Here is a 27,395-nt window from a genome sequence, read left to right as displayed (position 1 = left end):
GACTGCCTTTCACACTGCAAAATGACTCATAGTCAGTGAAAACATTGTTTTACATGTTTTAATAATGATAGGAGTTACTTGTATATCTAGCAGTCCACGGAATTCTCATTACCTTTATAGATAGGAAGGATTTCAAAAGAGGTCCATATAAAGTTATCTGGGAGTCTGCGAGGAGTTCTAATTCTACACGGAGCCTGTCAGGTGGAAGCTCCGAAGGGTCAATAGGAAGGCGGGAAGAACCTGAAGGAGATATGCCCCTGTCTGCCATTTTCTGTGATGGTCTCAATGCAGATAACATTGTTTCTTCCATTTCTGACACTTGGGGATAAATTAAAAAATTAGGGGCACAAGCTAAACATTTCATTGACAAAGAACAAACTAAATAAAAGGTTTAAAATTTTATGTGGGTGATTTTTAGACTGTATTGATAAAATGATGTGTTTCACAAAGTTTAAAAAGGCAAGGGGAGGAAGAAGTGAGTATTTATTAAACATGTATTTTGCATACTTCTGAACAAAAAAACACGTTTGTGCTTTCTCTCTGTTATGAGTAATAACATAAACATATGAAAATTGTAATTCATAATCTGTAGAAAACTGCTATCCAGCTTAGAATAAAATGAATCACTGAAAAAGTTAAAGAGATATTTAAAAAGTACATGCAAAATTATTCTAAGGGCTATGGCTGTTGTATCAGGGACTGCTAGATAAGCAATGTGTTCCCTTTCATATTAAATTAAATGAATGTCTGACTAGATCAGGGGTGGGCAACATGTGGCCCATGGCCTGCACGCAGCCCCTGCCACCCCCCAGTGCAGCCCCCACCACTGCCCCCAAAAGTGTTTTTAACAAAAATTGCATCCAATGTACCACAGAGTGCCAGAAAGGTAAGATCTAGCTTATTTGCAAGCTAAATTTTATCCTTTTAGGGCTACATAGCTACACAGCCCTAAAAGGATCGAATCTAGCTTGGAAACAAGCTAGATTTGATCTTTTTGGTGCTCTGTAGTGCTCCAGATGTCATTTGCTCTTTAAAAAATAATCAGCAGACTGCAGCCCAATCAGGGGGGTGGCCCAGGGGGTAAACATGTTGCCCACCCCTGGACTAGGGCCATCAAAGAAATGAATAGAGGGGCACTGGTGCAAAACTGAAGAGGCGGCCTTAAAGGTGCACTCAAAATGATTTTATGCCCAGTGTATTTGGTGTCTTCAAGACATTATCGAGACATTTCAAGACAGCAGTCTACAATATCGTTTTAGTTATTTTTTTAGTGGTTTAAACCAGTTGCCTCTGAAGAAGAATCATAAGACTTGGAACACACTAGGACAACTCATATCACGTTTGAGTTTGCTCCTCTCTTCACCTTTGACTAGGGCCATAGCAATAGAGGTAACCATAATATGTTTAGCTCTTCCTTTTGTTATACAACTATAATACAAGTTACAATAAGGAGAGCTTCATAGTGTTTTATGCTCCATCTTCCCTGAAGGGTGGAAAGTTCAGGATAGCTTCCACATGGCGAATTTCACAAGCTAATTCTACTCAGATTTTTAGAAGGGCAATAGGTTAATTTTATTCTGCAGGGCATACGGAGTTGGTAATGGATAGGAGTGGATTTTATCTGTTACTATGATCATGATTTTGAATTTGCTGCTATTTTTTATTGTTTCTGTTTAATCTGCTTTATTGTTTTTATTGTTAGAGTTGGCATTAATAACATATTTATCTTATATGATGAACTGGCTTGGAGACCTGTATAAAGAAACAACAATCATTTTCATTTGAAGGTAAGAATACTAGAGAACATACTGATTTCCAAGTGTACATATTCAGCAGACAATGCAAAAGCAAGCAGTCTTGTGGTCTGAAATTCACAGCACTATCAGAACCCTAAAATCCTCCAAACCAGAAATCCCACCACAAAATTCAAACTATTCCCTTTTCAGGTTTTTTTCCCACACACTTTGCACTAGACCAAACTGTTTCAGCTCCGACTCAGGTAGGTGGGTGTGATTCATATTCAGACTAACAAATTTCAGTCTAATGACTCTGTAGCCTAATGCACATCAAGCCTAGGGGAAAAATACATAATAGAACAGCATGGCTCATATCCAAAATTTCTGCTGGCTTTCAGTACATTCTGCTTCGGTTCCATTTTCTCTTTCAAAATGCTTAAACAATAACTCATCAATTTTCAACACTTTCAATATAAAGGGAACAAAGTGACACTTACATGACTGCTTTAACTGTTCATCAGCCTTCTGAGGATAAATTGGATGCCACGCATAGTCAATTGTGAGCGTAACACTTGGTACAGTCCAGCATTCAACCCAGCCAGCCCTTTTCAAAAAGAACAGTTTTAGTAACAACTGATTGCTTTATTAGCCATTTCCTAACACAGAGAGAAAATATATGAATCCACAGCAATGACCTTTGCACACTTGTTCCTTGCATATTTTTGTATTTAGTAAGAGAATAGGACTTACTCTTCTTGAGTCATGTTCCTCCACCTTGATTTGCTTTGTTTTTGACCACTTTGACTATCAGCAGAAACACAAGACTCAGGATTTAGTCTGATGGGATGACAATCTTTCACCAGCATAAAGAGAGAATATTTACTAGGGTGACAGTCAGGTAGAAGTAAGTGAAGGTCAAGACCTTCTCCCTGAAAATATAAATATCAGGTTTTACAGTATATTCATGCAAAAGTTCCAAAGCATTATGGAAAATAGTTTTGCTTAATGGCTAATATGCCCACTTTACACATTATTTTTTTGTATATATTTAGGAAAAATAATTGCTTTCATGACTGACTGCTATCTATAGTTCTTGGAACACTGATTTGGGCATATAGAAGAGCAACAACAATTCTCAGAAATTTGTTTGGGGATTGGGAGATGGGAGTTCTTTATTCATAGAAGAAAACATGACTCAAACTTCAAAAATATGTTTTATAGAAGGAAGAAGGAGTCACGTTTTTGCAAAGAGTTATTCATTATTTTTCACAATTACATAATATATGGTAAAATCAATTAGTCTAAAAAAATAAATATAATTGAAATAATCCCAATAAACATACTATAAAACAAATAACCAAATTTTTCTGTTATTATTGCTAAAATGCTATCATATATTCAAGGCTATACAAATGCACTGTAGTTATAGCACAACAACTGAAGACCCAAATTGTCAATACAATTTCAGAATGAAGATTTTAAAATAGATATGTTATGAGACGGTATTCCCAAAGCAGAACATAAATAGATTTATCTAAGACATTTGACCTCAGCTACTGGGATGCAACTTTACTTAACAAGGGTCACATCAGCACTTTTGGGAAGAGAAAGGGAGAGACATTACTGACTGGGTAAAAGAAGAAAACTTTGACAGCACGCACTGAAGAATGAAAAATAGGACTTTTAGAAAAAGTTATAGTGAACTGAACTCTCTGTTCTTTAAGGGTAGATCTTTCTTTGCTGATAACACAAACCAAACCTTGTTGCAGGTCAGTGTCAGCATAAAAACATATGCAATTTAATTAAAAGAAGACAAAGCCACTTACCTTTAAAGAGAATCTAGTATTGCATGTGCCTGGAACAAAGTCCGTAAAAGGCAAAGAGAAATCTATGTTTAAAGTTTCCCCACAGGCTGCCACATAAACTACAAGGGAACAGAAAAAAATTAATTATCTTTATTTTATTATTTATTTATTAATTTATATCCCACCTTTTTTCCTCCTTAAGGACCCCTGTTTAAATCTGTTTATCATCTTTACAAAGACCATTTCTGATCAGTATTGAGCATGCTGCTGCTTTGATTAGTACTTGGACAAATTTAAGGAAAGAGGAGAAAACCAGCACTTATCCTCACTCCTCTTTTTACACTGGATTAAATCTCTCCTCCCCTTGCAGTCCTTCTGTGCCCCCGCTCCAAATTGCTCCAGCTGGTATTTTCCAAAGGGAAAATAGGAATTGTAGGTTATCCTAGGTGAGATGGCATTTGTTTTGGTTAAGTATATATGACTGCTGGATATAGGGAAAGAATGTAGTAGCCTGCTTTGGAATATACAGTTCTCACCATTTTCCTGTTGCTTTGTGGAACAATCAATCCAATTGTGCTGATTTGCTGCCCAAATCATTTCAAACTGATGAAACATGACTTTAAAATTCCATGAATAGGGTACGAATGAGAAGATATCAGGAGCACTGTCACTGGACCAATCCTGAATCAAGTCTAAAAATAAAAGGCACAGGTCACTGGAGAAAAGAGTCTCATAAACTAAACCACTTATATTTTGTTTGATTAAAATCACAGAATCATAGAATAGTAGGGTTGGAAGGGTCCAATAAGATCATCAAGTCCAACCCTCTGCTCATTGCAGGAATCCAAGTCAGAGCATCCCTGACAGATGGCTGTCCAGCCTCATCTTGAATGCCTCCAGTCTGGGAGAGCCCACCATCTCCCTAGGTAATTGGTTCCATTGTCCTATTGCTCTAACAGTCAGGAGGTTTCTCCTGATGTTCAGACGGAATCTGGCTTCCTGTAACTTGAGCCCATTATTCCGTGTCTTGCACTCTGAGATGATCGAGAAGAGATCCTGGCCTTCCTCTCTGTGACAACTTTTCAAGTATTTGAAGAGTGGTATCATATCAAATATGCCACCAACTTTTTGATGACAGAATACAGTAAGAAAATTCTACCTGCAATTTAGACTCGCATGACCCCTCTTTTCTGTTCTTCAGTCACAAAAGTATTTGGTTATGTAACAATAGGTAAAAAAGACAAAGCATTCCAAGTTTTATTCCTCAGGGCACACTAGAATATAATATTTATTATTTATTTATTAAATTTATTAATCGCCCATCTGGCTGGTCACCCAGCCACTCTGGGCAATGTACAACAAAAGAACAGTTTAAAACTACTGTTCTGGAGCCAGTGTGGTGTAGCGGCGAGAGTGTTGGACTGGGAGCCGGGAGATCTGGGTTCTAGTCCCCACTCGGCCATGGAAGCTCACTGGGTGACTTTGGGCCAGTCACAGACTCTCAGCCCAACCCACCTCACAGGGTTGTTGTCGTGAGGATAAAATGGAGAGGAGGAGGAGAATGTAAGCCACCTTGGGTTCCTTGCAAGAGGAAAAAAGGCGGGATATAAATGAAATAAATAAATAAATACATTAAAAACATATTTCTAAAAATACCCTAACCCACCCCAAATGCCTGCCTGAACCACCATATTTTTAATGCATGGCAGAAGCTCATTAAAGAGGTGGCATGGCGGAGTTCCCTAGGGAGGGAGTTCCACAGAGTGGGGGCCACCACAGAGAAGGTCCTCTCCCTCGTCCTCACCAGCCTAGCTGTCCTGGCTGATGGGACAGAGAGAGGCTGGTATACCAACTATGCCCTTATCTGGACAGAGATAGCCTAGCTACAGTTATCCATGCTCTGATAACTTCTCGTCTGGATTACTGCAATGCGTTATACATGGGGCTGCCTCTGAAAACGGTCCGATAGGGCAGCAAGATTGTTAACAGGGACTGGCCAGCGAGCTCATATTACGCCACCACTTTTCCAGCTGCACTGGCTGCCAGTCCATTTCCGGGCCCGATTCAAAGTGCTGGTGTTAACATTCAAAGCCCTTAACGGCTTGGGGCCAGGTTATCTGAAGGATCGCCTCCTCCCATATGTGCCTGCCCGGACCTTAAGATCATCGTCAGCGGCCCTTCTCTGTGAGCCCCTGCCAAAGAAAGTGAGGCGGGTGGCTACTAGGAGGACGGCTTTTTCTGCTGTGGCACCCCGGCTCTGGAATGAGCTCCCTAGTGAGGTTCGCCTGGCACCTACATTGTATTCCTTTCGGCGCCAGGTGAAGACCTTTTTATTTTCCCAGGCATTTCAGCATTTTAGCTTTCTAAATTTTTAGCTTTGCTGTTTTAAATCTGAATTTTAAACTCCTGCACTGCTGCTAGGTTTTATTGTGGTTGTATTGTTATATTGTGGTTTTAATGTTCTATATATTTTAAATTATTTTATTGTGTGTTGTTTGGTTTTAATTTTTGTGAACCGCCCAGAGAGCTTCGGCTATTGGGCGGTATAGAAATGAAATGAATGAATGAATGAATGAATGAATGAATAAAGGCCATCCGAGGCTGATCTTGTTAAGTGGCCTGTCTGGTGTTGCTGGAGGCGCTCCTTGAGGTAGTCTGGGCTGGAACCATATAGGGTTTTAAAGGTCAAAACTGACACCTTGAATTTGGCCCGGAAAACAACTGGTAACCAGTGCAACTCCTTAAGCACTGGAGTGTTGTGATCTCGCCGGCGGCTGCCTTTAATCAGGCGAGCCACCACGTTCTATACCAGCTGCAGCTTCCGAACCATCTTCAAGGGTAACCCCACGTCGAGCGCATTATAGTAGTCTAAACGAGAGGAGACCAGGGCATGTACTACTGATGGGAGCAGATGGTCGGGAAGGAAGGGGCGCAGCCGCCGTATCAGATGGAGTTGGTACAGCACTGTCTGGCTCACAGCTGACACCTGAGGCTCCATGGACAGCTGGGAGTCTAAAATGACCCCCAGGCTGCGGACCTGGTCTTTCAAGGGTAGCCGTACCCCATTCAACACCAGGTCAACATCCCCCAACCTACTCTTGTCTCCCACCAGAAGTACCTTGGTCTTGTCAGGGTTCAGCTTCAGCTTATTCCTCCCCATCCAGCCACTCACCATCTCCAGACATTTGGACAGGGATTCCATGGCCAACCTTGGTGAGGATTTGAACAAGAGGTAGAACTGCATGTCATCTGCATGTTGATGACACCGCACCCCAAACGTCCTGATGATCGCCCCCAGCAGCTTCACATAGATGTTAAATAGCATCGGGGAGAGGATGGAACCCTGTGGCACCCCACAAGTGAGCAGCCACGGGTCTGAAACCTCCTCTCCCAGTGCTACCCTCTAGAACTTGCCAGAGAGGACGGACCGGAACCACCGCAATACGGTGTCTCCAATGCCCAACCCCTCCAGGCGGTCCAGGAGGATACTGTGGTATCAAAAGCCGCTGAGAGGTTGAGGACAACAAGGAAGGAGCATTCGCCTAACCAAAGCCCTCCTCATATCATCCACCAAGGCAACCAAGGCCGTTTCTGTCCCATGCCTGAAGCCCGACTGAAATGGATCCAGATAATCGGCTTCTTCCAAATGTGCCTTCAACTGCATCGCCACCACCCGCTCAATCACCTTGCCCCAAAATGGCAGATTCGAGACTGGGCGAAAGTTGATCAGAACTTGGGAATCCAAGGAGGGCTTCTTTAAGAGTGGTCTTATCACTGCCTCCTTGAGGGCTGATGGCATCACTCCCTCCTCAAGGGAGGCGTTCACCACTGCCCTGATCCCCTCACCCAGTCTCTCTCTGCAGCCCATAATGAGCCAAAATGGGCAAGGATCAAGTAAGCAGGCGGTCGGCCTTACAGATGAAAGCACCTTGTCCACTTCCTCCGAAGGAAGAAGCTGGAACCGATCCCACAAAACCAGTTTGCCACAGACCACCTCTTGCTCACTAACTGTATCCACAGCACACGGAATAACACTCCTAATCCGATCAATTTTATCCAGAAAGTGCCTTGCCAAGGCCTCACAGGAGGCCTTAGAATGCTCCAGTGGTTCCGGAGCTACTGGATTGACCAGGCTCCAGACCACTTGGAACAGCCTTCTGGGACAGCACTCTGCGGATGCAATAGAGGCAGCATAATATTCCTTTTTTGCTGCCTTCACCGCCATGTGATAGGCTGAAGAGACAGTGCTAGCCCGTGCCTGATTGTCTTTGGAGCGAGACTTCCGCCACCGGCGCTCTAGCCATCTCACCTCTTGTTTCAGAGCTCGTAACTGCAGATTAAACCATGGTGCAGTCCGAGCCCTGTTCAGGGGGAGAGGGCATTTCAGAGCCACCTGATCTAATGCCCCAGTGATTGCGGCATTCCAGCCACCCACCAGGGTCTCGACCGAGTGGCCGTTGGCTAGCTATATGATAGCTGTTGCACTTCTAACACCACAATCCTATCAATTTTTACTCAGAAGTAAGTCCCACTGTGCTCAAAGAGGTTTACTCTCAGTTAAGTGTGCACAGGTTTGCACTGTTAGAACCATAAATTTTAACATTTGACCTGACATCTATGCTCTGAATGTAATAAGTGGATCAATATTCCTGGTGTTGTAGACTTCAGTCCCAAACATAGTTTAGCTGCTATTCTCAAATCTCTTACTTCTGTAGTAGTCACACTGTCTACAAAAAGGCAACTTCACATAAGATTAATTTGACTGCAGCTCTGAATACATTTCAGAAGAGAAGAAATAATCCCTCTCAATGAGCAATTACCATTTAAAGTATTACAAGGGCCAAATCCTAAGCATTTAAAATACCTGCAAACACACAAATTTTGCAAAAGCTAGTAAAATGTCTTTGGTACCTGTAAGCATCTTCTCTACTCCTCATTTATTTAGTTTTAACCTCATATTTGGCTTAGGGATTTTTTAATTGAGTTGGGCAATTATCAACAAAAGGCTGGATCCAGATTGGCTGTTCAGATGAATGAAAGGGTGCCTTCCATTCACAAAAGGCATAGCGAACCAGCAGCGGCTCCCCACTCAACAAGAAAACGGTAACTATTACCAATTTCATTTGCCCAGGCTTTGGACAGGCTACACAGAAATCTAAAAACCCAGCCACTTAAAGTAGGTTTATACTGCTTGGAAGGAGGCGAGTTTGGGAGAAGCAGAGATATCAATACTATAGAATGGATTAATTTCTGTGAGACATAAACCATTTTGATGACTAGTACACCAAAACCATTTACTAAAATTGATAGGCGGGCAGAACATTCTGTGCTCTTGTGATTAAAAATGTCTCTTCACATGAGTTTGATGACTAAAGCGACAGAAGAGTGAAAAATAATATATATTTGTAACATTTTTGAACAGGCATTTCTATACAAAAACACCCCACACTGACATTGGTACTATTTGAAAAATGTGCAAATCTGCATTACATAAAAATAGAACAGTTACCTGTAAAGAAGCTTTTCTGAGCAAAGATAAAATGATAGGTTGCCTTGTAAACTTCAACTTCACACTGCCATATCTGTGGCATGTTCCATATCCGGGGATAGCAGGCATTAATGTGAAACTGAACAAAATACACAAGAATCAGTATTCACTTATTATGGACAATGAGTATAATAATTGTATGAACAGCCAAGATACAGGCATACAATTGGTGAGTAATTTAAAATGCTTTCCTGCTTAGTTCAACAAAGGACATCTTTTATTAATGTTTAAATCTTTCAAGTTAAAAGGTCAATTCCCATATCATTTATTTGAAAACTTTTGTAATGTACTCATATTACATTATGTTTGCCATCTGCTTTCACTGCAAAGGTATCAAACAGCTTTCAATCTTGAGTCTTTTGTACTGAAAAGCCATTTTACATCCCTTTACAACAAATCTGCTAAATAATTAATCTATATAGTAATGAGAGAAGGGATTTTGAGGTGGCAACAATGAAGCCTCTTGCATCTACTGGCTGAATAGATGTGATGTTTTGGAATGTTCAAGACATACTGGGTGATTGAAATAGGCAATATGGAATGTTCACAGACAGTCTGCAACAGATCTGGCTGAGACAAAATCTTCATACTGACTGTAGAACCAGGAAGGTTCATCCCAGGAAGGGATGAACGGCCAAGGTAGGCAAACTAAGTGAGAAGACGTCCCAAAAGGTAGAGAAGCTAAAGGTAAAACTAGACCTGGTACATAAGCTTCATGATCAGACTCTCCCATTGTTTTGTTCTATTTCTTAGCAGCCCCACAGGGCTGCTATGAAGATTGGGTAAAAGGGGAAGTTTAACTCTGTTCTCCCATTCAGTTTTTTCAGCTCCTCCCCAAAAACTGCTATTAGCTCCACGGGGGAAATCATATAGGTATGCCACATTACATCACATCAGCTTAGCTTTAAGGGGCAAGGAAACCCAAAGGAGCGAGGGGCAGATTCCACAATGAAATTTAAGAAATAGAAAGCTGAATCAGACAGAAGTCTAATGCAAAAGACAGACAGAGAAGACAGGGAACTGTGGTAACAATAGGCTTACAGCAAGCAGGGTAAAGAAACTGACAGAACAAAGTTTAAGGACAAGAGAAACTTTGGAAAAGAAATGGAAATAGAATCAATAAAGTGCCAGGCAATGCAGGATGCTGTCTGGGATCCAAAGTGGTTGAATGAAGCTAGACTGACTGGCAGTAGGAGGTGAAGGGACTTGAAGAAATAATGGGTGGCTGAAGTGCCACAAAAACAGTAGAACTGGGAATAAACCTAATACAGGACCTATGAATGGGAGGGTCTGTGAGCTGTTGACCAGGAGGGAACAGAGAGGAACAGAGAGGTAAAGAAGCTTTGGGTCAAGGAGCAATTGGCATGTACAATTGCCAGGTGTACCCGAAGTGCCAGTGGGAAGCCTCATACAGAGAGGCTCCCTGAGACATGGTGGCCTTATATCTCAAATTCTTATATAAACCAAATTTATGATAAATTTACATGATCATTTTTACAAATATTGTAATGAAAACTTTTTTCTTGATTTTTAGTATTTTAAAGCATTCAAGAAAAGATGACCCTAAGATATACCCTGGCTAGACTCAGATTATGCAGTGCAATGAGCCTGCTCTTGAAGACTGCTCAAGATCTGCAGTTGCTGAAAAATGCAGCAGCCTAAAGCCAACATATTATAATGAAGGAAAACACCTGAAATCACACATTCCCACTTAACTGGAATATCACTCTATTGCTGATTTTTATATTTTTATGTTTTTTATTGTTTTATCTGATGTTTTGTACTCTGCCTTGGTGATGTTTGTGGAAATATTAATAGTATATACATTGTAGCTCTCCTAAATCCATTATTATTGTTGTTGCTGCTGTAATTATACCTTACATTCAAGTAACTTTTAAAACAAAATACAGTAGACATCACTGTGGTTCTTATGCATAATACTTACAGCTAACATTTCTGCTTCTAAGAGGGTCCTGAACTGCATACTGCTGGTAGCATCTATGTGTAAAAGCTGTCCTTTAATAGTAGGCGAGTAACCTAGCAAACAAGACCAAAGAATTAACATTTGCCGCTGTATTATGTCTCTCTTCAAGGTTGTTACAGACACTTCTATAAAAAAAATCTGGTCCATCCTATCTATTAGTGGTGAGCGCACAGCATTGTCTGACCAATTTAAAAGAGATTTTAGTTGAACCATCCATTTGGTTAAGGAAGGAGCTGACATGTATACTACAGGAAGAATGTTATGAGTACACAAAAACATAAGAGCCATGCTGGATCAGACCAAGGGTCCATCTAATCCAGTATTCTGTTCATACAGTGGCCAAACAGCTGCCTGTGGGAATCCCACAATTAGGACATGAGTGCAATAACATCCTCCTGCTCATGCAACTGGTAGTACATAGTACAGCTTTCCATATCTAGGGAGTTCTGGGAAATGAAAGAGTAGCAACATATACCCACAACAGGAATGTCTGTAAAGGTAGATATATCCAAGGGGTTGCATCTAGATTTAGGTGCATGAAACTGGGCTTGTGGAAGCAAGCTTCTCCAAACCCCTCCTCTCTGTGGCAGCCCCTCTAGCCCCCTGAAAATGTTACAAAGAGAGTTAGGGAACCCTGCTGAATGGGATGAGATGTGAAAAGAGTGGATCCCTGAAAATCGGGCAGAGGCAGCTTCTGTGAATGGAGCCCTTCTGTCCATGGAAGACAGATCCTGGATCCAAGCCTAGGAATGTAGCAGAGGTTGACATATCTAGGTCTATCATTTATCCTTTCAGAATTTTCAGCATGATAGTCTTTCAATGTTCCAGCTGCCTCATGTGCACATAAACAAGAAAGACGTATCCAGTCTTAAGCAGATAGTAGCCTCTTTAATTAATGTTAAATTAATTGAATTCCAACGCTAAATGAAGGATAGAAGCAAAATATATAAAAATTGTTTTTAATACTCAATGCATGCCATTTACATTAACATGTGTACAGTCCTATTGAGAAACACCTTGAATATTTAGAGATGCATAACTCAACTCAATCCTAGCACCTGTAATCTCATGGAGCCATCCTTCCACATGTAAGTGCGGGGGGGGGGGGGGGCTGTTCTCTCAATCTAGTTTCCCATGAGGAACATAACATAATTTCAGTCTCAACCTACCATTTTCAGCTACAGTCATGGGAATATTTATTTCCAAATAAGAGCCTGCTCCAACATTTACATGTATAGCATTAGTTTCCTGCCAATAAAAATCAGACATTATTTCAGTTATTTTCACTAAGAATATATCTTGCCTCAAGTTATCACCTTCTTGTTTAAACTGCAAGGATTTCTGAAAGGGAGCTAGTAGACCATAGCTGATTAAAAGCATGATAAAAATTAAAAAGCTAAGATATGTAACAAAATGGAAGAAAAATGTCATGTTTAATATCCAAGGCATGGTAAGCATTCATTTGAGGCCATTAGCAGAGGAATGGATAACAGCTATACAAATAAATGGTTGCTAATGAGCAAAATGCTGTATTTAGCAGTTATCAGTCCTCTGTATAGTGTGGCAGGCTCTTTCCATTTCAGTGAAAAACTTCAATCACTCAGCATATAAATTGCCTCTGCAGGAAAGCAGATAGGTGACACTATTATTTGTACAAAATTTTAAAAAGTAATATACCGCTGCACATCTGTTTCATGTGGTAAGAGCCAAAAGATATTGGGTAAGGAAAAGCTGATCAAGAATATTTACATATATACAAAAAATACACAGACTGAGAAACTAAAAAAATTCATAAAGATTTATTTAGACACAAAAGTATATCTGAATGTATAAAACATAATGACCCAATATGAAGGTGTACCTAACCAAAGCTTTCAGGTTTCTTATATCGTATTGTTTCACTATCTTGCAAAATAAAGTGGAATGATATATGAAGCCTGGAAAGACATTTTAAAAAAACACACAACCCCTGTTTAATAAGAACTAGTGTATCTTCCCAAGTCTCATATCTAGCTATATATATTTATTCTTTACCCTATTTTTTGTGAAGAGCAAATCAATAGTGGCATCTGCAATGATATTCATACGTAGCTCAAAAGCAAGGATCTGCCTTGGTTTCCCAGGTTGTGGAATTTCTGAAACTTTCATGACTTGGTAATCTGGCGGGAAAAAGAATTTCCATAAACAGTCCCTTAAAAAAATCAGAAAAGTAACGGAGTTAGTGATCTTGAAAGAAACAGAGTCATTTATTTATTTCCTTTAATGTATTATACAGAGCACACAAGAAACAGGTGCATGAACAGGAGAGGAAAAAATACATCTGCTTCATTACACTGTTGAATCACTTACTCTTCAAAAGGCTGAAGTCAAAGGCTGAAGTGATATGCCAGTGATGTTATATTCCAAATTTATCTTAAGGCACTAAAAATCTAATTACTTTAGAAATTTAAAATAGTAATAGAAAACATGAGGATTGAGACAAGTCTCAATTTTAGACAATTGACCTTGTAAGGTTAACTAGTAAGATTTTAAAACAAATCAACGTTATTAGACAAGTTACAGTAAATAATCAACATAATGCTACATTCTATATATGAGCCTCTTACAGGATATCCACTGAACCATGCAAATGAACATAAAATGTAATTTGGGCAGATACTGCTGACCAAGTTAAAGACAGAAGAATGTAATTTAGTATTGGAAGCCTCAGTGTAGTTTAGAGACATGCATGTTTTATTAAACTATCCCCATTGTTTGTAATGTATCACCAGGCCATGTGATCAATAGGGATGGCTAAGCATACAGTACTCTAACATGGAAGGATAAGACAGTACTTTCTACAGTCATTAATCCAGAGTAACGGATTAATGATTGGAACTCGTTATTTCTATTTGAGTTGGCTACATATTGACGTGAGCACAAAGAGGGCAAATAAGACGACATTTGGTCAGCTTTTCTTGAGACTTATGCTCAACAGCCATCAGTTTAATGTACACAGTTGTTCTTTCCTTTCATGAGTTTGAAACACAACCTACCTTCCTCTTCCTCCTTCTTTTGCACTGTTTTTCGTTTTTAATTTTAATTTTGTTTGTATAGTGCTCCAACCCGTCTTTCCCCTTATTTGTGATTAATTACAAGAGAAAGGGCTGTTTAAAAGCTTTATACCACACAAATGGAGATCTGTGAAACCTGTGGGTTTTTCACTTCCTTCTGCAGAGAACCATGTCTTCTTAAGGCTTCCCTGCTCTCTACAGCAGTTCTTACCTCATATCCATTTTCCTAAATGGGAGAGCAGTGAGCCAGTGAAGCAAAGTACACTCCTCCCACGACTCTTCCTGCCTTATTCAACATAGCAATTAGCTCAAAATGAAGTTGCTTAACTTAGAGGGAAAAGTGTCAGGAGCCTGCTCCCATTAGTATTTCCACTATTCCACTCCGCTGATCTGCCAGGGCTACAGTGAAGCACTGTAGCCCTGGCAGATCATTCCTGATCCTAGCTGCAATTATGCAGCCTTGCTTTTCTCTGTCCCAACCGTAGTAAAAATAGGATCAGACTCCAAGTTCTGAATCACTACTTGTTTTTGAAAACCCAAACTATTTTCCTTCAACATGACCCCAGCACAATGAGAGCAGGAGCAGCTTCACATAAGGTCTAGGAAGGCAAGGAGTCCTGAAATTCCCTATGAACAGATGAGCTGAGTTTCACAGGGCAGTACCATGGTTCATACGTCCCCATACACCACTCAGCCCTTCACCACAGTTGCCTTATAAGGGCTAAATGGAACCTCTGAGGCCAAAACCATCAGGAGAGGCAGCCTTGCCTGTCAAGGTTGTAAGACAGGCATTTGCCTCATCTCTGGGAAAACATCTCAACTCTAAACATTCAGGCACATAAATATGAGTGTGTGGATTTTATAGAAAGCATAATTCATTATTTGTTCTCAGACAAATAATATGAAAACAATGTGTTAAAAAAACAAAGGTCCTTAAATTCTAGCCACATTAAAGCAATCAGGACAACTTTAACGGAAACATTTTAATTTACATTCTTCACTTTTTATAGTAGAGATAGTAAAAACAATTCACTATAGTACCTTTGCCTGTCAGCCCATGGACCATAATTGAAATCTGTTCCTTTCCCACAAACTATATCTAATCCCCAGCAGGGTGGAAGGTCTTGCAATTTACTATCTTCATTACTTGTTTCTCCCTCATTATTTTCCTCTGTTTCTTCTGGTACCAGACCTGTATTTTAGAAAAGATCAAAAACATTTTCAAGTAATAAATATTCATAGAACATATAATTTGTAGGATATTCCTAATTAACACAAAACACTGTTTACATTATTTTGCCTATCACAAGACCAAGGTCCATCTAGTCCAACTATCTGTTCACGCAGTGGTTAACCAGCTGCCTGTGGGAAACACACAAGCAGGAATGAGAGCAACAGCACCCTCCCACCCATGTTCCCCAGCAACTGGTATACATAGGCACACTGCTTCATGGGATGACCCCAGGTTGTAGTATTATGAGAGAGGAAGAAAAATGTATGGGCGATACTTGGCTCAACAGTACTACAAGTGAGAAGGATCTTGAAATTGTTGTAGATCACAAGCTGAATATGAGTCAACAATGTGATGTGGCTGCAAAAAAGGCAAATGCTATTTGGGGCTGCATTAATAGAAGTATAGCTTCCAGATCCCGTGAAGTACTAGTTCCCCTCTACTCAGCACTGGTTAGGCATCATCTTTAGCATTGTGTCCAGTTCTGGGCACCACACTTTAAAAAGGATGCAGACAAACTGGAGAGGGTTCAGAGGAGGGCAACGAAGATGATCAGAGGGCTGGAAACAAAGCCCTATGAAGAGAGACTGAAAGAACTGTGAAAGTTTAGCCTTGAGAAGAGAAGACTGAGGGGAGATATGATAGCGCTCTTCAAGTACTTGAAAGGTTGTCACAGAGACGAAGGCCAGGATTTCTTCTTGATCATCCCAGAGTGCAGGACACAAAATAATGGGCTCAAGTTACAGGAAACCAGATTCTGGCTGAACATCACGGAAAACCTCCTGACTGTTGGAGCAATACAACAATCAAACTAATTACCTAGGGAGGTAGTGGGCTCTCCAACACTGGAGGCATTCAAGATGAAGCTGGACAGCTATCTGTAAGGGATGCTTTGACTTAGATTCCTGCATTCAGCAGTGGGTTGGACTTGATGGTCTTATAGGCCCCTTCCAACTCTACTATTCTATGATTTTATGTCTCCCTATCTACTTTCTCCACGCCATGCATAATGTTGTACACTTCTATCATGACTCCCCTTACTAGCCTCTTTTGTGAGCTGAACAGTCCCCGATGTTTCAACTTTTCCTCATTGGGGAGCTGCTCCAGCCCCTTGATCATTTTAGTTGCTTTTTCCCAGACTTTTTCCAACTCTACAGTATCCTTTTTTGGGTGCGGTTACTAGAACTGTACAAAGTATTCCAAATATGGTCACACCATAGATTTATATAAGGGTAGTATGATCTTAGCAGTTTTGTTTTTAGTTCCTTTTCTAATTATACCTAACATGGAATTTGCCTTTTTCACTGCCGCCACATACTGGGTCAACCTTTTTAATCGAGCTGTCCATCACAACCCCAAGATCTCTTTCTTGGTCAGTCACTGCTAGCTCAGATCCCATCAGCTTATACATGAAGTTGAGATTTTCCCCCCCCAACATGCATCACTTTACACTTACTTACACTGAACCACATTTGTCATTTTGATGCCCCATTCCCCAGCAGAAGCATATAGGAGGTAATATATAGCCATCATGAATAGTAACCACTGTGTATTGCCCCCGCCGTGGGCTTCGACCTCTTAATTTAGAGGTGCCAAGATAGTGATAAATCAGATCCAGGTTTACTTACAAGGAGTATTTTATTGAGTACAATCAGCACACAGGCGTACCCAGTGGTTGGATCAGACAGCTTCTCTGAACCCAGAGCCATGGGGTACAATGGGTTTTGTAGCATACATGTTAGCAATGAGGCAACATGACAGCAACAAGCACCTCTTAGCATTTATTCCCAGCATAGACTAACAGCACTAGGTTCTCAGCACAGCCACCTGCAGCTTTAAGACAAACAAACTTTGCTTCCCAGGCACATCTTGATTCACTCATTAGTATGGAATGTGCTAGGCTGCGCTATCGGCCCTTTGACTCATCTTCACATGCTCAGAAGCTTTGTTGTTGTTGATTTGTTCAGTCGCTTCCAACTCTTCGTGACGTCATGGACCAGGCCACGCCAGAGCTTCCTGTCGGCTGTAGCTACCCCCAGTTCCCCCAAGGTCGAGTCCATCACCTCCAGAATATCATCCATCTATCTTGCCCTTGGTCGGCCCCTCTTCCTTTTGCCTTCCACTTTCCCTAGCATCAGCATCTTCTCCAGGGTATCCTGTCTTCTCATTATGTGGCCAAAGTACTTCAGTTTTGCCTTTAATATCCTTCCTTCAAGTGAGCAGTCTGGCTTTATTTCCTGGAGTATGGACTGGTTTGATCTTCTTGCAGTCCAAGGCACTCTCAGAACTTTCCTCCAGCACCACAGTTCAAAACCATCTATCTTCCTTCGCTCAGCCTTCCTTATGGTCCAGCTCTTGCAGCCATAGGTTACTACGGGGAATACCATTGCTTGAACTATGCGGACCTTTGTTGTCAGTGTGATGTCTCCGCTCTTAACTATTTTATCAAGATTTGTCATTGCTCTCCTCCCAAGAAGTAAACGTCTTCTGATTTCCTGGCTGCAGTCAACATCTGCAGTAATCTTTGCGCCTAGAAATACAAAGCCTGTCACTCCTTCCACGTTTTCTCCCTCTATTTGCCAGTTATCAATCAAGCTGGTTGCCATAATCTTGGTTTTTTTGAGGTTTAACTGCAACCCAGCTTTTGCACTTCTTCTTTCACCTTCGTCATGAGGTTCCTCAGCCCCTCCTCGCTTTCAGCCATCAAAGTGGTATCATCGGCATATCGGAGATTGTTAATGTTTCTTCCAGCAATTTTAACTCCAGTCTTGGATTCATCAAGCCCAGCACGTTGCATGATGTGTTCTGCGTACAGGTTGAATAGGTTGGGTGAGAGTATACAACCCTGCCGTACTCCTTTCCCAATCTTAAACCAGTCCGTTGTTCCGTGGTCTGTTCTTACCATTGCTACTTGGTCATTATGCAGATTCCTCAGGAGGCAGACAAGATGACTTGGTATCCCCATACCACCAAGAACTTGCCACAATTTGTGATGATCCAAACAGTCAAAGGCTTTAGAATAGTCAATAAAACAGAAATAGATGTTTTTCTGAAACTCCCTGGCTTTCCCCATTATCCAGCGGATATTGGCAATTTGGTCTCTAGTTCCTCTGCCTTTTCTAAACCCAGCTTGTACATCTGGCAATTCTCGTTCCATGAATTGCTGGAGTCGACCTTGCAAGATCTTGAGCATTACCTTACTGGCATGTGAAATAAGTGCCACTGTTCGATAGTTTGAACATTCTTTGGTGCTTCCCTTTTTTGGTATGGGGATATAGGTTGATTTTTTCCAATCTGTTGGCCATTCTTGTGTTTTCCAAATTTGCTGGCATATGGCATGCATCAGCTTGACGGCATCATCTTGCAAGTTTTTAAACAGTTCAGCTGGGATACCGTCATCTCCTGCTGCCTTGTTATTAGCAATGCTTCTTAAGGCCCATTCAACCTCACTCTTCAGGATGTCTGGCTCTAGCTCACTGACCACACCGTCAAATCTATCCCCGATATTATTATCCATCCTATACAGATCTTCCGTATATTCTTGCCACCTTTTCTTGATCTCTTCTGCTTCTGTTAGATCCTTGCCATCTTTGTTTTTGATCATACCCATTTTTACTAGCAAGGAAATTGCACCCATAATGAACTTAAGCAAGGCATTATGGATCTCTAGGCCCCTCTAACACTACAGGTGGCTTGGTTACGCTCCTGGGGCCAATACACACTGATGGCCTTATCCTCAAATAAATTTGTCCAATCTCCTTTTTACACTGTCCAAACTGGTGGCCACACTACAACTTGTGGTAGTGAATTCCATGGTTTAACTATGCCCTGTGTGATGAAATATTTCCTTTTATCTGACCTGCATCTCCCACCATTTGGCTTCACTGGGAGATCTTGAGTTCTAGTATTATGAGAGAGGGAGTAGGTTTTTCCACACTATGCATAACTTTATACACCTTTATCATGTTCCCCCTTACTCACCTTTCCAAGCTAAAAAACCCGAAACGCTGTAACCTTTCCTCATAGGGGAGGTGCTCTAGCCTCTTGATCATTTTGGTTGTCCTTTTCTGGCTCATCCTTTTTGAGATGCAGTGAGCAGAACTGTACACAGTATTCCAAGTATGATTGCACCACAGATTTGTCATGATACTGGCCGTTTTATTTTCCATTCCTTTCCTAATGATGCACAATATGGAATTTTCCTCTTCCACAGCAGCCACACACTGGGTCAACATTTTCACTGAGCTATCCGTCACAACCCCAAGATCTCTTTCTTGGTCAGTCACTTCCATCTTAGACCCCACCAGATTATACATGGGCTTAGGATTTTTTTGATCCAGTGTGCATCACTTTGTACTTGTTTACACTGATCTAGAGTTGTCAATTTAATGCCCATTCCCCCAATTTGGAGAGATCCTTTTGGACCTCTTCACAATCCCTTTTTGTTTTAACCACCCTAAATAATGTGGTGTCATCACCAAACTTGGCCATATCACTGCTTACCAGATCATTTATGAGTATGTTTAAAAGCACCGATCCTAGTACAAATCGTGCGGTTACCCCACTGTTTACTTTGCTACACTGCAAGAACTGATCATTTATTCCTCCCTCTGTAGTAGGCTGGTAAATGGGATTGGACTACAGTGGAGGTCCTGTGAGGGAGAGGCTGAACTCTTCCCCCTCTCCCATGCTGTTCTCTCAATCTAAAAATGACCCCAAAGCAACTATTTGAAATACAGAAACCAAGCACCTTCAACTGGTATTAACCTTAAATCAGGAGTTTAATATTTACCTGGTTCATCCATATAATAGTAGATATCAACATCATTTGACTGCATCACAACAAAACCTTCTCCCATTAATCTTGGTGGTCTGTCGCAGAAGAAAAACAAAAACAGGTAGAAGTGAAAAATAACACCACATACTCTACTATACATTCTGAAATGGCAGCTCATATGTGTTGTCAAATCATTTATGTTTGTGTTTGTACATACATACACACACACACTGCAATGTGTTTACAAGCCCCAAGAGTTCCTGAGAGAAATGCTTAATTAAACTGAAAACTTAAAATAATTTTCCTAAGTGATAACAAAAATCTGCATGTTTCTGTTTGTGCTATACTCAATGCCTGCACTAATCCAGGATATTTTTGTCTGATTTGAACAATACTAGCATGGTGTTATGAAAATAACACACTACTAACAAAATGTTTACTACCCTGCTTGTTCCCATTAAACCAACACTTTTTTACACACGTTTGAAATCACAGCAGATTCTTTTTAAACTCTAACTGTAGTAAACATCGAAATATCTAGCAAGACCAAAATTGTCATTTTCAACAACATAATACAATTTTAATGCACCTCAATTCCAAAACCCTTATTTTAAGGAAAAAAGTACATTTCTTTGTTGAAGACTTTATTTGCCTTCCTTTTAAAAAGTTGCTTTATCCTTGCCCTATATTTCATTCTTAGTTTGTTAATGGTTTTCCTACTAAAATAGAATCCATGCCCACAGGGACATATCTTCAGTAATTAGACTAATAGTATAACAAATCCATACATAAGAAGCAAAAGAACGTTACCTTGAGAATATCTCTATTTTATAGCTAATTAGCAATATTTATTTATAATATAAATAAATCTCTATTTATAGCTAAATACCCCATAATTTTGTGCCTTTCATAGCAAGTAATTCTTCCCAAATATAGTTATTTTAGCAGTCTCTACAATAACTAGGCTATATATGATAACTTTCCTCCTTGGACATGACCGTGCTGAAGCAATACATGGAAATTTCAGAAAAAAATCATCTCAGTGAGCTCTTTTAAGCTACAACATGTGGACTATTAAGTGTAATTTCTGAGTAGCTTAGGCTGCAATCCTATATATACTACCCTGAGAGTAAGTCCCACTGAACTCCATAGGACTTACTTCTGAGTAGACATGTATAGGATTGCACTGTTAGTAAGTAAGGTATGGTTCTACAGCGATTTTATCTAATTACACAACAGCTCCATGTCAATAACAGACTACTGCAGGGCTTCGCTGTCAAACTTCAATAATCTATATACATTTAGGATTTCAATTATTATACACATTACTTCAAATAAAGAAGTCAAAAGTTGTGTCTTGACTCAACTACCAAGAAAAAACCACAACTAATTTTACTGCAATTTCTAAAAATATATAGTCACCAAGGACATGGTAGAAGTGGACTGAGAACCACTAATGCTTTTTCTCCCAATTTACTATTGCATATTCCCCCCCACCTCCCACCGTTAACATTATAATTTAAAAGGTACAGGACAATCTGCAAGGTATTTGAGGATGTGCAGTAGTACTTTGCATCAAGAATCTGATAATCAACACTGAACACATGTTATAATGTATCTACATATTCTAAATGAACTAATGCTTAGCCTATAATTACTTACTCATCATTCTGAAGTCCAACATATCTTGGACTTGGAACTAGCATAACCCTCACATTTTCCAGTTTTCCTTTCACAATGTGCATAAACTGATCAAGGTGACTTGAAGGTGGTTTTGTGGTATAAGTTAAGAAAGCATCATCAAAGTTAATACAGAGGGTCTGCGGCTGATAATGATTTCCAAAAGCTAAACGACCCTAATTTAAGAGAAAAGAAATTGCATATTAGCTATTATTTGTTGTAGAAATCATCCTACTTAAATAAGTTCCTGAAAAGCCCATTAATGTTACAAATATATGCCCAGAATAACCAACCAATTTATACACCCATAAATACAATCAGAAACAAATCAGTATGTATTGTTTAACCAAAGATTATCACAACTGAGAAAGGCAAGATGTTTGTACTTAAAAATACAACATATAGAACAACAAGATTAGACTCTAGGAAACTGGCCAGCATGATTTACAACTGAATTCAATTTATCACTTTTACAGTTTACATATTTGCTTGAATATAAAATACATCTAAATAACTGGGCTCCCACTACAAACACAGTTACTCTTGTTTGGAACATATTTATCTTAATTTCCCCAGGAGAATATCTTCTTCAAGTCATTTGTTGCAAGTGACCTAATAATTCTGGAAAGAACTTGCTCCCTGATTGGACATAAATTCAGCAGTATAAAAGTAAAATATCCTCTCTCATATGTACCCCAGACACATAAGCAATTTTGTCAAAATCTTAAAATGACCCACCAAAAACTATGTAGGCATTGTTTAAAAACTTAGAGCAGTAAATGCCTTCAAGCAGTGAATGCCTTCAGTAATGTGAAAGTGTGAAGTCCCACAAATAGTACTCAGAGCCATGCATCCTTATTATACCAATGGAACAGAAAAAATTCTGAGCGCTTATCAGTTCCATGGTTATCTCTCAATTTGTTTTTAAATTAAAACGTGGACAGTATGACTGGTTTGCATGTCACAACAACCCAGTTTTTTAATAAAACTGTAGATTGTTGTGACTGAAGCAAACAGGCACATTGGTTCCTGCCACCCGATTTGCTCCTGCTGCAAGCACGAGGAAGAAGTAAAACACCCCATCCCTAGTTGTTAAGCATGATGTGTGAACTGGGATTTCTGGGTTGCTGGGGAAGAAACAACCCAGACTTGTAACCCATGGTTAATTTATGGATTTGATTTGATTTGTAATCTTTTTATTTGCAACACAACAACAACAACCACCCAAAACATTTAAAGTGAAAAAAATTCATGTCATAAAACATGTCAGTACACAGTAATCATTAACATCTCCCTTGACTGGGGGGGCAGGAGCGGGGAGAAGGAAGAGAATGTAAGAAAACTATGGGTTTTCTTACATGCATTCTGCAGTTTTTACCTGAGTAACCTTTTCAGAAACTCATGTTGAGGAGGTTATCCATAGAACCTATATCCTGTCCCCAGCACACTATAACTACAAAATTCTATTCAACAGAAACTCCTCAAATATGCTATCCATGAATTAGAACCCAGGCAGTCAATAATTTAATACTTTTTTATATTCTTACGGATCACAGAACTACTGCATTCCAAGAATGGAACTACATTTTATGGTAAACATGAGGTTTCACTGAAAACACCATTGTTCTGTTCTCTGGCTAAGGTGTATGGATACTCAGCATGCAACTCCATCATACCATGAGTTTCTCTGCCCTTGTAAGCAGCAACTAGTGGACCAAGAGACAATGAAGCAGAACATACAACAGCTGTTTCCAGCAACGGCCTCACACTTTCCATAACCTCTAGTTCCTTACTAAATGATCTGGTATCAAGAAATCCATTTATCTAGAATCTTAAGGAAGCCATGTATTAAATCTATGGCTAGACAAACTTATTAAGTACTACCTAAATGCATTTTTTAGATCAAAATGAATTATGACTACTGAAGTAAGTGGTCTTCAAACTGCATAGAAAAAAGAAGGTAAAATGCAAACAGGACCCTTTTACTTACTGTGCTAACATTGACTTTGATTACAGGAATCAGAGATCTCCATGATGATGAAGGGTCATGAGATTCACTTTTTGTTTTGACACTGAGGAGGAAAGTTAAATTATATAATGAGCTCAACTGATGCCCCAATCATATAAGGAAGCTAGACTTATACTGCAATGGAACAGAATGCCACACAAATGCACTTAGGATCACAATCAAACTTTATTAATATTGCCTCAGGAAAGTACAAAAGTTGTTATAATAAAAAAGTAAAGTGCACACTACACAGAAACCTATCATTTGATTATGATTAATTAAATATCACCCCGTAACAGTCTAATCTTGATTTAGTTTCTTACAAGTACAGAAGATCTGATGCACAACTAGAGCTACCTTATGTCAATAAAGGAAGTAGATCCATATAGGTATTGTTACCATTGACCTGCTGCCACCATTAAAATGAATGGGGCAGCCATTAAAATGAATGGCCTTGGTATCAGGATATCTGCCTATTACAGGCAGTTTCAAGAGGTCTGTTAAATATAGTAGAATTAGATGGCTCCCCCTAGCAGTCCTGAAATACTCCTAAAATTACCAATCATTTCAAAATCCTTGCTTACAAAGTTTTCAGTAAGTCAGGGACTACTAACTCTACTAATTGCTACCACTATACTGAATACCACTAAACCAGCATAGGCCAGTCTGCACTTGAGTATTCATAGTCAAACTGAACTGCATATATGCACTTCAGTTATTACTAGGGATACTTGATGAATTCAGTCTTTGGAAATTTGGGTACCACATGATCTGGTCTGCAACTCCCAGATTAATGCATAGACTGGAACGTAGTGTACCAGCTTTCCAAAGGTTCCAACAGAGTTCTCAGCTAAAAGGAAGTATCAAAATGGGTTTTTAAATGAGTATTTGGAAAGAATACAAATTTAGAAATACATATTTTGTGGAAAAGGTTTAAAAAAACATTTTTAAATGTATTTAAATGTGAATGTTTACACAGATTTTTTTTTTAATTCACAGATTAATGCAGAAATGGGATGGAAAGAACTTATGATTAAATGCATGCAAACAAGGAGCAGCCCAGAACTATCAGACCTGCCTCGATGAAATATTTACAAAACCAAAATGAGGACATTCTTGGAAATGCTCAAATTGCAAGATTCCAAAATCCCCAAATACTGTCGTATCAAACTACCCAAGGGCACTCCCAAACAGCAAGGAAGCTAGAGTAGTGAGTCCATCCCATTCAGAAGGGTCACCCAACTCCCATGAGTGGATTTGCAGGGGGCTCAGGAAGAAGGGGTGGGAAAGTCACTTTCCACGCACTTCCTTCCTCTAGCACTTCTCTTGTATTTAACTTCTCCATTAATTTACCTATAAAAGTGTTTCATTTTCCATACCAATAGGACCCTCAGGGCAGCAAATGTTTGACAATATCATAAAACAATCGAGTAAGATAAGTACCAACAATTTAAAACACCAAATTTGCTGGCAGAACAGTATCAAAACAGTAGACCCGAACCATAAAAGGGAGAAATATGCATCTAAACAAAAGTGTCTTAGCCTGATGTCTAAACACAGCCAAGGAAGTAACTAACCAGGTCTCATGAGACAACATATTTCACTGCCTGGGTACCACTGAGGAGGAGGCCCTGTCACACATCCCTGTTCTCTGCACCTCAAATGGATGGGGGACAGAATACAGAGCCTCCCATAACAAATGCAGTGTGTGGTCAGGCTCATGCCACTTATCTCATCCCTTGGGAAAATAATGCAATTTCACAATTCAAAATAAGGTCATGAGGCCTATCATGTCCACACAAAAACACCCCAAGCAGTTCCATGGAATAATAATAGTTTGGAAATACCCTTGCTATATGGCATATTAACAAATACTGCTATTCTTGCTAAAAAAAAATAGTACTCCAGTTGTAATACATAGATACATACATAATAAAAATACATGTTCAAACTACGTTGAACATGCAGTACTCTTTATTATACTCCATATTTCACAGGCTTAGATGTTCCAATGCTAAATTGTCACTTAAAGGCCCAAAGTGTTTTAAGAGATTTATGTTCGAACACTCTTTAACCAATCAAGAATGTGCTACTTTAAAATCTTCAGAAAGGATTCAACAGAACTAAAGCTCAAAAAGAAATGGCTAAATTTCACACAACATTCCAACATAGCCAAGTAAATAGCTATACCTTTCAAGATTTGTGTGTGTTCGCTCTCTCCCATTTTCTTGTGCTTTTTCATCCTCTTTCTTTGGAGGAATTATGGTTTGATCCAAACCAAATAATTCTTGAAGTTGCCCATAAAGGTCTGAGCGGTTGTAGACATGAAATTCAAAATCATTCACCATGATATACAATCTCGTTTCTGCCTTTGGATCTATAATGCACAACAAAAACATGACTGTCCTGAAAAGTGTATTTTCATGATACAACATCAACAAACCAACAAAAGCAAATTCCAGGGGTGGTGATGCTGGAAATATAAGCACATCTTCACACACCAAGATATAAACTAATTAAATAACATGTATAGAATAATGAAATAACTGACACATACACACGCCTGAATTTTCAATTACGATTTTCTAAAACAATTATCAACCAGTGTGGATGAGTAATATATCTAGTTCAAGCTTGCAAACAGCAACTCACCCACATCATCTATGGGTATCAAATATTGCCTCCTGGCATTCAAGTGGGGAAAAATGACAAAGAGGGCTATGTATGCTGCCTTGGGTTCTTTGGAGGTAAGGCAAGATATAAATATAACAATTTTTTTCAAAAGTTAGTGACGGAGAGATAAGTCAAATAGACAAAGGCAGCCAGTGGCTACTGCCTCCCTGTGAGTTTTGCCTACATCTAGCTTTAACTGCCAAGGTTCTATGTGGTTATTCTTGAACAGCTTAATATAATGTAATGTAGCTAGGCTCTTATTTGTAAATTGGCTCTAGTTTAGCCATCTCTTCATACCCTCATCCACTCTGATTCTACTTTCATGCTTACTCAAGTTAAATGTATAGCTTATATTGCAGCCATTAATATTACAAATAAAGGATTATAATATATGTCACGCTGTTGAAATTACCACAAAACTGAATTAGAGTCATAAAATTAAAAGACAACAGTCAGAACTATACATGGTCATATATAATGTGGCATTTTAGTGATAAACCACCTCTTCAGTTTCAAATAGTGTGACCTAATTAAAAACAATTTTGTTATAATTAACTAGGGTGTTTTTTTTCTTTAAAGACAACCTTATTACTAATTTACTCAAGAGACATGAACTCCTTTGATATTCCAGTAAATTGGGTCTATTCCTTAAGGTAGATTATTATATTGCCAACTTCTCTCTGCACTTTATGTACTTACCTACAAAGACAGAAAAGTGAAAACCTACTTCTACCCCGCAAAGGCTCATATACACTACATAAAACAGTGTTCATTTTGCATGTCTCTCACAACTGAATATAATGTAGCAAGATTATTCAAAGACCCATTTGAATAAAGTTGAATACTATAAGGCTTAAGCAATGAAGGAAAATGTTAAAAAATTTAGCATGCTTTCAACCT

At 39.5% G+C, this 27,395-nt stretch overlaps 1 protein-coding gene across 13 annotated transcripts in view; it reads right to left on the bottom strand.

Moving 5' to 3' along the window:
• BLTP1 (bridge-like lipid transfer protein family member 1) overlaps window positions 1–27,395 on the bottom strand; it is a 173,158-nt gene that overhangs the window by 128,424 nt on the left and 17,339 nt on the right. For all 13 annotated transcript variants that reach the window (XM_084855961.1, XM_084855949.1, XM_084855955.1 and 10 more), the window contains 14 exons: window positions 26,013–26,199; window positions 23,805–23,886; window positions 21,797–21,990; window positions 20,150–20,229; window positions 15,168–15,318; window positions 13,108–13,264; window positions 12,243–12,321; window positions 11,035–11,126; window positions 9,051–9,168; window positions 4,078–4,233; window positions 3,563–3,660; window positions 2,487–2,665; window positions 2,234–2,340; window positions 113–318 (listed from right to left, as the gene is read on the bottom strand). In XM_084855961.1, coding sequence (XP_084712087.1) covers window positions 113–318; window positions 2,234–2,340; window positions 2,487–2,665; window positions 3,563–3,660; window positions 4,078–4,233; window positions 9,051–9,168; window positions 11,035–11,126; window positions 12,243–12,321; window positions 13,108–13,264; window positions 15,168–15,318; window positions 20,150–20,229; window positions 21,797–21,990; window positions 23,805–23,886; window positions 26,013–26,199 — 1,886 coding nt within the window. The remainder of the gene's footprint in view (window positions 1–112; window positions 319–2,233; window positions 2,341–2,486; window positions 2,666–3,562; window positions 3,661–4,077; window positions 4,234–9,050; window positions 9,169–11,034; window positions 11,127–12,242; window positions 12,322–13,107; window positions 13,265–15,167; window positions 15,319–20,149; window positions 20,230–21,796; window positions 21,991–23,804; window positions 23,887–26,012; window positions 26,200–27,395) is intronic.

This window comes from Heloderma suspectum, chromosome 5 (assembly GCF_057233095.1).
Source record: "Heloderma suspectum isolate Gila_16-S chromosome 5, 16-S_ref, whole genome shotgun sequence".
In the NCBI taxonomy this organism is placed as follows: domain Eukaryota; kingdom Metazoa; phylum Chordata; class Lepidosauria; order Squamata; family Helodermatidae; genus Heloderma; species Heloderma suspectum.
Note: the sequence above shows the minus strand (reverse complement) of the source record. Positions and strands in the feature narration are given on the sequence as shown.